This window comes from Folsomia candida, unplaced genomic scaffold (assembly GCF_002217175.1).
Source record: "Folsomia candida strain VU population unplaced genomic scaffold, ASM221717v1 Fcan01_Sc006, whole genome shotgun sequence".
NCBI classification, from domain to species: Eukaryota; Metazoa; Arthropoda; class Collembola; order Entomobryomorpha; family Isotomidae; genus Folsomia; species Folsomia candida.
Genome location: NW_019091198.1, coordinates 5,114,580 through 5,127,472, shown reverse-complemented (window position 1 = coordinate 5,127,472; position 12,893 = coordinate 5,114,580). Strand labels below are relative to the sequence as shown.

Genomic DNA, 12,893 nt, shown 5'->3' with positions numbered 1-12,893 from the left:
TTGTTGACTTGACACAAGATCATTACTTTCAGTTTTGTGAGCATATATGTATATATTCTGAATTGGACTCTGTCCGTATTATGCATGTATGTATGTTATTATATGGCTTCATGTGGCTGGGAAATGTCAAATATTTCGTTATTCATCCATCTACATATCCATCTATATACAATTCTGGTACCTACCTCGAGGAGTATAATGCTTACACGGTATTCTAATTGAATAATTCATGAATCTTGTTTTTCCAATTCAGCAAAAATTAACTCTGGCTGCTTAGCGTGGTCGTTCTAATTCTAATGTAAAACAATTACCACGGAATATATCAAAAGTCAAGCCGACGCCACGCCGTATACGCAAAAGCGATTAACCTAACTTGACTACCACCTCAATGTCAAAGCGTTTAAGGTCACCCGCGAATTAAAAGTTGCAGTTACACACACATTGAAAACAATTCGACTGGAAAATGTTCTCATGAGTCATTCATGGCGGATTTAAGAAGATGCTAACGAGAATCCATCCATGGATGATGAGATGGTAATCAATATCACGAGCGCACCGTGAAATGCGTTACTTTCTTCTTTACCAACACCATGAACACCCAGAGCAGAAAAAATGAAGAAAAAAAGCTACATAATTAATTTTATTTAATATTATTGAAATTTATGAGAAGTTTTTCTCCTGGTACAATAAGGGATTTATTGTGCTTCAGTTCCACACCATTGCGTGATGCAATCAGAGTTGATTTGTTATTTAAATTCTACACAAAGTCAGTCATGATTCGTTGATTCGTATTTACAATATGAATGTTGATGATGAGAGTCAGGTAGACTTGCGAAAAAGTCGGCAATGATTAAGTAAGTTTCATTCCAATGTGCATATCGCACACGCCATGTCCTGAGCAAGACGAGGAATTTCCGTTCGTGGCATTGAACATATCAATTTGTTGACTATTTATTACGAATTATTTTGCATATTTGTCAGCCCATGCACACATTCGTTGTTTAGAAATGAAATTGACAATAAAATAAAATATGGCACAATAGCTTTTGTTAACGTATTTTCAAAACATGGAATAAGTAGAAATGCGGCAGGTGAAAAATAGGCATTTGCTTGTACGTGAGTTTCTCACACGTAGCTTGCTTTTCTTTTGGAAGAGAAAAGTTAAACAACTACGAAAAAACTTTACGACCAAGAACAAGCAGTTATCAAATTACACATGTTTAAGATAATGTAATATGCTCCTTATTTAGATATTCATACAATACGACTTTGCACACTCCTTTTTGCTTTGATCTACTTTCAAAAGGAATCCAATTTAATTTTCCAGACGAAACTTAAGACATCATGTTTACAGTTATTGAGAAAAGAATCATTTTCATCATGTTTCACGCATTTGAACGGCTTCATCGCAGCCACTGACGGCGTGTAACCATTCATTTTAACTAAATTATAACCCTTGTTCAACAAAACTGCAAAATATGTAAGTTGCTGGTGATAATATTAATGTAAGCATGTAGCAAATCTTAATCTCAAATTATCCTGCGTGTTGCTGGCCATGTATTAATGCTGGCATTTAATATCTAATTATGAAAGGACTCCTATCCGTTACAGTGGTCACCACGCAGCGTCAAATGTTGGTTACGACGTCCTACTTGTTAACCTAAATTATCCAATTATCCACAATAAAATCTGGCATTTACCCAACCAAACCCTCGCCTCACATGACTTACTCGATCAGTTATCTTGTTTCGTTAACATTAATCTCTTAATGCGGTCCATCCTATACATCATCGTCTTTCGAGACAGCTTCACCCAATCACTCACCAATCCATGCTGCTCTGATGATAAGGATGACGAAATTATGCATTTTCATCAAACTTCTATAACTCATGTCCAGCAAAGAAAATCCATTCCGTACATACATAAATTCTTGCTTTTCACTCATTATCACTCCTATATTTAGGCAATTGTTACATGCTTTGGTTAGAGAAAAACCCATCAAATAATCGTTTGCATGTCATCCGTCAAAAACTCGTCAAGTGGTGGTCATCATCATCACCACATCAGTCGCAAGTAGGGAATAGATCTCATAATATGTAATCAACTCTACCATAAAGATATGTAGATAACGGGCTAATTCATATGCTATTATCTCCATTCATCTACACATGCATACATACAGTCAGTAAGTTATAATTAATTACTTTGCTGGTAAAATGTACGACGACACACGACGACGACACAACGTACCCCACACATCATTTTTGGTCGTCACGTCGGCGACATAATCTTCCACCACTTCTCAGAAAAATCTCCCTCCCTCCAAGAATTAGAAAGACACATTTATTTGTTCTTACGATTACTATCATTGGCACGATTTCTACTACAAATGACGCCACCACCACCAACAATCTGCATACAATCGAGACGAAACTTATTGTTAGTGGCACGTCCCTTCTACTAATATCTACAATGCAAATTAAGCCTACAGACTTGAGTGAATGAAAGATATTGAAGGTGCATAAATAAATAAATAAGCAAGTAAGCACACATATTTGTATACATGTACGTCCACATACATACACACAAGGATTGATATTTGCGTCACTATTTGCATAGATACGAGCAGCTTTATTATTACTGCGAATGACGATAATAGTGAAGGGAGAGTAATCTCTGATTAATTGCAATCGCTGACTGAATCATCTGCCTGCTCAGAAGCAAAAGTGAGACTCTCCGAAAGAGCCGTGTCTTCGTGGGAGATGAACATTTGTTTGTAGAACTGAAAAGTAATAAGAAGTAACACAAGTTTTATAGAACATATTGATTTTGAATATTTGGTCAACTTTACAAAATTAAACATCATTGGACGATGAACAAAAAGTACTTTGTCGGGATTGAAGGGTGAGTTCAACATTTGTTATGATGTAATTTTTCTGCAAATGTTATTGTTTTGGTAAATGTGAATGTAAATATTGTGTAGTAAAGGAAGTCATTGCAATTCATATACGTACATTTGTTCATTCTTATTGACACTTTTTTTCACAAGGTTTTCAAGATTTTAAATTCATAGATTCACAATTATTTTTCTTTAATGTTTGAGCGTGAGAGTGTTATTTAGCCAGCTGTGTTTTTATTTCTTGTTCCGTTCATCGAGCATGTGTGGCTAGGGCATAGAATTATTCTGGTTTTGAAACCTATTTCTGGATAAAAATGATGTTTTGATATTGAATTTCATCAGTCCTTTTACCAACAGCCTAATAAACCTATAATATTATATAAAATGGCAGAGAGTAGCACCATAAATGTTTTTTTCTATGAACGTGTTTAATTACGGATGACACTTTGTAATCCTAGTTGAAAGATGGGTAGATAATAATATGTAATCGGGCCTTACACCACACCACGGTGTTGTCACATGGCACTTTATTTATTACTATTTACTAAGAGCATAACCACCTAATTGTTTTCTTCTGCTTTGGGTGCCATTCATTCCCCAATGTCGTGAACAAGTATAAGACGTATTTAGTGCCATAATACAGTCATAAGCTGAATAGATAAAGTATGCAGAAATGACCGAGTAAACCTGTGTGCAGCACTTCAGTGTCAATGCCAAACCTGTATTATCAGCTTTGTGGCTTGATCGGTGTGATTATGCAACAAATAAAGGATGGCGGTCACTGTCATGGTCATGGTCAACTTTGACTGATGCAGGGCGAAGGAGACGAGTCAATAAAATTGGAGGGTATGAACATGTTCCACATCATCATAGCATATGAAGCATTAAATTAAGGGAATGTTTATGTTTATATGAGAGTGAGATTTAAATAACCGATGACATTTTATTGAAGGGCTTATGCATAGCTGAGGTAGATAACATTTTACAATTTTTTGTCATCCGAGGTATTTACATACAATATCAGCCATGCGCTCGGCCCAACATGATCGTCAGTCTCACATTTTCACGTAAACTAATCATTCATATCATCAATCCATTCATTCCCTGTGGTGGAAGTGGGTGTAGGCAGATACGTATCATGATGTGATTTGATTATCTCTGATAATTAATACAAATTCGTCGATTACACACACACATGCATCTTTTTTTATGAAAAGATTCAAAGTCTACTGCGTCCAATGAGGTAAGAGGATGTTACGTGATGCGATGCGATGTGATGCAATTTTTTTGAGAGTTCGTTTAATTCTGACTTTGAACTTGTCACATTTTTTTGCGTGTTGGAAATATCTGCATTCCTTTGTATTGTACTAAATCCAGTATGGATGGACATCATCGTCATTGTCGTCTATTTACGAGCATGCCATGTATGTATATAATTAGTGGCTTAGGTAATGAAACCAGTCATGGTAGGTGGGATTGACGAGTGTAGTTTATTTCATTGTCCAGCTACCCAGCTTACATGCAGAACAACTCGTTAATATTAATAGCGATGAAGGAAAACATGAATATAAATTAATTCTCAATCAAATTATAACGCACCTCTCACTCATCGCCTTTGGCTAAGTTCAGTCTAGAGTTAATAAACGGTGCATTGCTTTGATTCGATTTTGCGAATGACTTTGCGATTCTTGGAACACTCAACAAAAACAATGAGACAAATTCGATTGAATTGATTGATAGGAATGAATGAAAGTCTTGGGAATGGTAATGCCTCTATTAACTTCTTTTACCCAACCTAACCTTCCTGGTTATAACAAGGAAGCTAGTTCTCCGCTTGTAAATATTTTAAACAAGAATGGCGTATCAAGTTACTTATGAACTGTAAATGACATATGCCATTTTTTACGGTTATTAATAATGGATAAAATGTATGTATAAAAATTAAATTCCATTAACGGATCCCCATCATTTATTCTCATGGTTTATCTCTAACAAGAATTATGCAGTTATATGATATGCATTTTTATATCATGCATTTAAAGTTCTTTCCACCCTATCAAACTAATTGACGTACATGTTTTCTTTTTTTTTAGGGGAGCTACCCACGCTTCAGCCGTCATGATTGGCGGTGATGGAAAAGTTATATCTGAACTGAGTGATGAACCCGCAATGAATTTCTGGGTAAATTATTATATTCCTAGTCCATACTTAATATGATTTAAATCATTTATAAAAAAAATACAGCTTGTTGGAATGGAAAAATGCTGTGAAATGACGGTGGATATGATCGGAAAGCTGAAAGCTCAAGCCGGATTGAAACTGGATACCATTGTTAACGGTTTGGTAAGAATGCGTCAGACGAATGTTTTATGATGTACTTTATGGTTATTTTATTCGCCATGTTTGATGGTTCTCGCAGGCACTGTGTCTGAGCGGTTGCGAGGATCCAAAAACAAATGAAGCCTTGAGGTTAAGAATTTCCGAAGTCTGTGAGAGCGTTGATTATGTGGCAATAGCATCGGATACGCAGTGTCCACTTGCAGCAGTTTCTGATGCTGGTTCGTAATCTGATATGTCTATTTGACATTGAAGTATGTTAAGAACGTATGTATAATTAACAGGAGGAATTGTCTTGATTTCGGGAACTGGGTCAAATTGTCTGCTGATTAATCCTGATGGCAGTGAAGCCCGATGTGGTGGATGGGGTCATATGTTGGGTGATGAAGGTTCAGGTGTGAAGAATAATCTCACTGAAGTGCATTAATTAACATTAATTTTAAACTAAATGATTATCTTTGTAACAGCATGGTGGATTGCAAACAAGGCAGTAAAATTTTGCATGGATGACCAAGACAACTTTGAGAAACCGCCTTACAATACAGATTTCGTTTGGAAACTGATCCTAAATCATTTCAAAATTGACTCACGGTAAAAAATACATATTTTTCAGTAAATTTTATATTTATCAACAAGTTTTACTCAAGATACATTCTTTAGATTTGAACTTTTGCAACATTCCTACAAGGATTTCAACAAATCCTTCTTTGCGAGCTTGACAAAAAAATTATCAGAAGGAGCAGAATCTGGAGACCCTCTATGCCGCCATTTGTTCAGAATGGCTGGTGAAGTTTTGGCAAGACACCTAATCTCTGTTTCACCAAAAATCGATCCAGTACGCTAAATAAGATTAGATTAGTTGTATTTCATAGTTTTATGGGAAATCATATGCCAAATTATTCAATATTTTTTGTAATAATTTATTGCAGGCTTTGCACAACACTCAATTTGGTCTTCCCATTGTTTGCATTGGATCCGTATGGAAGTCGTGGAAATACCTTCAACCTGGGTTTCTGGACGTTCTAGGACTCTACCCCAGCCAAGTACCTCGTTTGACACGGTTCTCTTTGATGCGACTGAACGTATCAGCTCCCTTTGGAGCTGCCTGTTACAGCGCACAGGGTTGCAGCATTCCAAGAAAATACGATGAAATTGTCCAAGTCTTCTACTCGCATGGCATGGAAAATGAAATTTCTAATTTGAAAAATGGTGGCGGCTTGGATATTGTAAATGCAATTGCTGCGCAATAATTTTTTGTTTCATACAAACGACATGATGCCATAATCTTAACTAATCACATTTTTTAATATTCGGCTTTTGACTTGTCCAAAATTCGAGATGAAATGAAAACGAGATGAAATCTATTTTTTACAATGTCTTTATATCTACAACATAAATAATTTTTTTAATGCAAGAAGGAATTTATTGTGAATTAATTACTCAGAACAACTTGCCAAATTATTCTTTGTTTTCTGAAACAATCATATAAACAATAAACAATTTTACAATAAGGAACTTCCTCACTCCGCCTCTTATTCTTATTAGCCTTCAAATGTACAATATGGCGGACAACGTGTTCCAGTCTTTAAGTAGCATATAATATAAGTTTATAAGGTTATTGGCTGGCCATTCATATATCAAATTTCTCATCGGTCGGGGCACTTACCTAGCCGAGTCTCGTTAATAGCATAGTTACAACCAGGTTATAACACTAATAATCCAGTCAGAATAATACCAATCCTTCAACGATTCATACATGGATACGGTTATGTTAAGCCTTTTTTGTTTGTGAGAAACCCTTTTGCAGTCAAAAATAGGCGTTGAGACTGTCCGGCCAGTAGTGACACTGGCAATCAGCTTCTGTTAATAGTTGGGTCATCATCATCACACTGCGCTTAAAATTTCTTACAAGAAGCACGTCTTAATTTGAAGACACTTTAATTCACACACAAGCCATCCTTGTCAAATTTGGTGCCTGATAAATCGGTGAGTAATTATTATTTCTCCTTTAGGTAATTATCTAAATACACATCGAAAATAATTCAGGAAAAGCATGGAAAGTTAAAATATGTGTGACTTTCATGTGATCCGAAAAGAAAAGAAAAACACTTATTGATCTCGTGCCTCCTTCGGTTTATATGATCTCGATAGAAATTCCCGATATAATTATACAATTTGATGTAGTTTCATGTGTCACGGAGACCATTAGAAGATTGCGTCGTATTTCAGACATATTTAATTTCTTGTCTCCTGACTCGTACTTACATATTTGCAGAAATGTGATCTCGTGCGTTTGCATCTCAAGTCACCTGACAAATATTTTCATATTGTTTTAATATTTTTTTAGAGAATTGGCAGAATGAGTTTAAGCATTTTCGAAGACGACGTGGACCCAGTCGACGAATTTATCACTGAGCACATCGAGATCATGGTAAGTACTTGCACATTTTTACGAATCATACACATTCTCATTTTACTCCTCGTGATTTTTTATGGGTTGTGCAGAGTCATGCATATTAGTGCAAATAGGCCTTGAAATTCCCGAATTATGAGATACGATTAAATTCATACATTTTGCCGACAATAGAAAAATTTATTACTCGGAAACTTTGTGCTTTATTTTTGCAGGCAATATGTTATCCTATGAACTTAAATTTTCTGTTAGTTGCAGACTGCGAGTAATTTCATTCATGAAAATGTGTGTTTGGACACATGTTTTTAGATACATAATTCCTCCAATATTGTTAGCAGGTACATCGTATATGTAAAATTTGATTCGCGTTTCCTATTTCAGGGGTCTGTACATAATCTTAGTTACGTGGATGATGAAATTCTTCCCAGATTGGACACAGGGAAGAATTACAAATACCCGGATATGCCAGTAATACCGGCGACTCAGGCTGTCCAGCCAGTGCAAAAACCGAGATCAATTTTGAAATGTCTCAAGCAGTACCGTCCAAGCTGGTTGTGGTATCATCGTGAAGTTCGATTTGTGGATTTTCCTAACCGCACCACTTGTTCCGTAATTGCGGGCCAATCCAGTGTGACAACCGTGACAGGTATGTTATTTAATTGGCAACAATTATTCATATCACAAAACAATGAACATAAAAACTGGAAGCAAACAGGGATCAAACTTTACAAGCTTTTAATAAAAATTATAATAAGAAAAGGGCTGCAAAGATTTATCTCAATTCTTAACGAAGGGTCGCAACCTTATAGTTTTACTTGGCATCGAAGAGTCAATTAAATTAATGTCAGTCCACAAACTGATAAAAATTATTATCTTGATGGTAAAATAAACCGTCGCAAACGCGCATACGGAAGTAGCTTCAGACTACTTCACTCCAAGCACTCCCACGACATCGCGGGAACACTTGATTTTACTGTATTTCATCTATACATTCAATTTTTCAAAAATCTCATTTTGCCCCGACCACACCCCCTAGTGACGAGGGGGTGTGGCACAACTCGGGAGCACTTTATTCTACTGTATTTCATCTATGCGGTGTGGCACAACGGGGGAACTCAAAATTTCACTCCATTTCATCCATAGATTCAATTGCACTAAAAATCTCATTTTGCCCCGACCACACCCCCTGGCGACCGGGGGTGTGGTCCGGTTGCACCCAAAAGTTGATAGGATCCTCCCCCTGGGGTATTATGTATGATGGCGAAAACCGATTTCGATTATCTTTATCCGTTCTCCCGTTATCCTGCTGACAGACAGACGGACAGACAGACAGACAGACAGACAGACAGACAAAGTCTTCACATAAAGTAGCTGAAGCTACTTAATAAAATGTGAAGTGCTGTCACACCGGCGACATTAATTTTTGACACGGGAACGGGAAACGGGAGAATATAAAACCGAAGAGAAATCTTGTTAACAAAAAAGTTGAATAAGTCCTCGTAATTGGGAGAAAGTCATGAAATGACATTGAAGTTCTGAAAGGTAAAAGGGCATGCATAGAGCAAAACTTTGACTTTATATTCAGAGCCACAGAAGGACGTCATCATGGTTTTTTTTTGTAAAATTGTCTGTTGAGTCAGTGTTGCGTCTCCTTTTTGAAGCACCATTAAAAAACCGGGTACAAACAACTCGGCCTCAATTGTATGCTGAAAATTGCGAAAAAAGCAGAAACTAAAAAAATCTAATAATTTAACATTGCTATACAACGTGCTTGAGGAGGTTTTCCAGTTCTCAGAAAACAAACTGTCAACGTTGCCGGATGACAAAATCCTATCCATCAGAACATACATACGAATGATAGCGTCGTTCATACAGCTTGAAATTCATACAATCATCAACCCCTTTATTACGCTCGCATGATTGAAACCCGTCGGAAAATTACGGTTATGAACACATGGAAGCAAATTGTGTTTCATCTCTTGTTAACAAGTCATTCGAATACATTCTAACAAGGTCTCTTCGTACATGAATGACTTGCTTGTCGAGGTGTCTCCAGCTGTGATTTCATCTTTTTAGTAGAGAAAGCTCCCCTGATCCTTCCTCTTCACGGGCCACTGATGATGACAGACGTCATAATTTTCTCTGGATAAATGACCTCGAAAACAAGTGAACATAGTCTGACAGGTGGTGCAGGAAATGTGTATTTGGTAGCGTGCAGCTTGGGAAGAAAGAAAGTTGAATGCTTTCATACGTACGTACGTATTATACACTGACGATTACTTTGGTAAAAGCTCATACAAAGCCAGCAGTAGTAGTCGCGTATTAGGAGACAACCAGAAATAATGATATTTAAATGGGCTGTCATTTACATTAGGGAATAAATCAAGGACTACCCGTGCCAGATTTCATGTGTATGATTGCATGGCTTGTTGAAGTTTATGATATTTCTAGCTCAAATGAATGGAACCTGCTCAAATGAGACTGTGGGGAACACACTTAACTAGGCCATGCGTGGAGGATGAAAATGTGTGTCGCTAATGGCATATCAGACTTGGATATATTTACAACTACGAGCATTAAGTCATGTCTTTTTTCAAGACATATGGCTACAATAATATGTGTGATGTTTGCCCTTTAGAAAGTCACCTAGTTTTTCGAGACATCTTGCTTTCACTAGAGTTTTATGTTGTTATATAGAAAACTGATTTTGAATTAATGAACAATGTTACGAATTTCACTATATGTTTACAAGTTCACAAAACGAGGTGCCATATTGGTCGTAAGGACTAGTGCGACTTTCTCCTGAATGGAGAAAATTCCTTTCATTTTAGCTAAGACCCGCTAATTTGTGGAATGATTCATATACTAATTTTATTCTACTTCCAACTGAAATGAATGTATTTATTTTGTATGTAATAGTTTGTAAATCCTAAAAGCATGACTTATCCAGCTATCAGTTCAGAAACAAAAATGTGTCAAGTAACATTTCGTGGAACTTCGTACACACATACATATATCAAATATCAAATAAAATGTGGTCTATTGCTAAAAAATTGAGATATGGCAGTGACATAGGAAATTAAATTACTGGACTGGACAAACCTCACCACATGTTTACAATACAATACACACTACTGAAGAAACCTCACTGTTAATTGTATAAAATACGAACTTTGTTCAAGCACAATCCAATTTCAAGACATGACTTTATACTTTGAAAGAGTGGCAATGATTTGTACAGCCGTACTGATTGAATTCCATGATGTCAGTCATGCAGCTTATATAGAATGTGCTTTCATACTACTTTTTCTGTACCAATAAAAGGAGAAAGTATCAACGAACCAATGGTGAAGTTGATGGCTGAACTTAAAACATTAGTGTCTGTAATCGTCTTCAAGGGATTTGTTTTCCCATTTTTTTTACCCGATGTGAATGGTCTTTTTTATTTCTTGATGAAATGAAAGTCTGAAGGCCAGAATATACGTAGCAATTTTTTTTACATTTTACAATCATTCATCCTTGAAGATTACGTACACTCAGAAAATTAAGTACAACAAGATGAGCAGAGATGGTAAATAAAGCTGATACGCGTTGTTAATTCATTACCCCAGTGGTTTGGTTTCTAAAGAGCTAAGGCTTTCCAGCCCCTAACAAACTTTAGAGATAGAGAGCTAAACTCCTTGCTTTTCTTGGAAATCCGACAACCACAAGAGATTACATGCTCTATTGTTTGCACATTAATAATTTACTTTTCCAACTTAATTAATCTTTGTGGGATTAATTCTGCTCTTCCCGAGAGATTCTTAGCTAACTTGATACTTTAGCATTGTCCGTGTTCTACCAAACCGCTTTCTAGGAAGCCATCTAATCTTTAACAATATTATGTTCAAGTGATCCTTTTCTTGGAGATGATAAAAAACATGGCACTAATTCTTATGAACTCACGAAAATAATAATATGTCTCCCGAGACCAATTTTTTGTTGTAAAGCTTACACAACGCAAAGATATTTTGAGAATACATAAAGTTTGACTCGAAGAAGGTTATCAGTTGTGTACACATGAGAGAAAGTGGAATCAATCAGGCAAGGAAAACGGAGGATATGGTCGTATTTTGTAGGATGCATGACTGGCCGTGCATCATTTTCAACACGTGTCAACCTTGTAGAGTTTTTGTGGATAGTTTTCTTTTGCTGGATTTTTCCGGTATTTTTATCTCATGTATGTAGTACAAGTTATTAAATTGGAAGGACATGCGACATTTCGTGTGTATTGTCCTCAGAAATATTTTCTTCCTTTGTTGACGCTTCACAGGATGCTTTTACAATGTTTTTTTTTATCTCCAAGTCAAAATTGACATTGAAGTACAAACAATTCCTTCAACTTATGAATACTTGCAAGCCAAAAATATGCATGTATGTCGTTGTTTAGTACATTTTTATTTTATTTTGCTAAACGGTAAAAGCATTCAATAATACATACGAACCGCTTTGAAGGACATGAAAGCTGCTCTACAATTTTTGTTTATAGATTTGTTGGACAAATGTATATTATTTATGTGAAATTCGTATTAACAAGAAATGTTGTTCAAAACATTTCGAGCATCAAATTATTTATTACCCGGTAGTGAGTGAGTACTATGCACCATGAAAAGTAGGCCATTTTGAAATACGGTCGTTAAAGTGCAACGAAATTTGCAAATTAGTTTATTCACCTCAAAAGATTTTGGCAGATGCATCGTCGTAGTTAAAAGAAATAAAATCTGGAGGCTTACAACTTGACACATAACCCATTCAGCAGCAAGAATGTACGCACTGGCGATGTTGCAGACCTGTTAAAGTATGGCAGATATTTGCAGAAATATGAATGCCACCGTCTGGACTAGAAACCGGAACATTGGACTCCAACGACATCAATCTGTTGCCTTTTACTGGGAAGATGAGAAGGAAATTCATTTAATTTTGTTAAAAGCCAATTAAACCAAGTACACGAAAAAATTTGGCTGGAATCGAACCGACAACCTTTCGTTCCGTACACTACCGAACTGGTCTCCTACTCATATATTTTCTCGAAGTCATGAGAGAAGTTTTATGCAGAGACGATCATTAAATAAGGTTCTCATGCATTTTGCTAACTGTGCGCAAAGTGAAAGAAACTTGAGGACTTCCTCAAATGCAATGATTGATTTCATTCTGGTTTGTCTGCACGAAATGGGAGCATGTTCGAGAAAAGTGTGCTTCAGTTTA

At 36.3% G+C, this 12,893-nt stretch overlaps 2 protein-coding genes across 4 annotated transcripts in view; both read left to right on the top strand.

Annotated features, from left to right (window-relative positions):
• Nucleotides 1-2,257: 2,257 nt before the first annotated feature.
• On the top strand, nucleotides 2,258-6,751 carry LOC110850856 (N-acetyl-D-glucosamine kinase). Of its 2 annotated transcripts, XM_022098444.2 has the most exons (9): nucleotides 2,258-2,541; nucleotides 2,620-2,904; nucleotides 4,993-5,080; nucleotides 5,144-5,242; nucleotides 5,319-5,457; nucleotides 5,521-5,631; nucleotides 5,704-5,827; nucleotides 5,897-6,071; nucleotides 6,166-6,751. In XM_022098444.2, the coding sequence occupies exons 2-9, from the start codon at nucleotides 2,873-2,875 to the stop codon at nucleotides 6,484-6,486; spliced, it is 1,089 nt and encodes a 362-aa protein (XP_021954136.1). In that variant the 5' UTR covers nucleotides 2,258-2,541; nucleotides 2,620-2,872; the 3' UTR covers nucleotides 6,487-6,751. The 2 variants fall into 2 exon arrangements, with proteins under 2 accessions (XP_021954136.1, XP_035708455.1); XM_035852562.1 differs by having other exon boundaries at nucleotides 2,258-2,904.
• Nucleotides 6,752-7,068: 317 nt separating this feature from the next.
• LOC110851462 (adenosylhomocysteinase-like 1) overlaps nucleotides 7,069-12,893 on the top strand; it is a 29,750-nt gene continuing 23,925 nt past the window's right edge. For both annotated transcript variants that reach the window (XM_022099239.2, XM_022099238.2), the window contains exons 1-3: nucleotides 7,069-7,222; nucleotides 7,584-7,667; nucleotides 8,031-8,295. In XM_022099239.2, coding sequence (XP_021954931.1) covers nucleotides 7,596-7,667; nucleotides 8,031-8,295 — 337 coding nt within the window. In that variant the 5' untranslated portion in view covers nucleotides 7,069-7,222; nucleotides 7,584-7,595. The remainder of the gene's footprint in view (nucleotides 7,223-7,583; nucleotides 7,668-8,030; nucleotides 8,296-12,893) is intronic.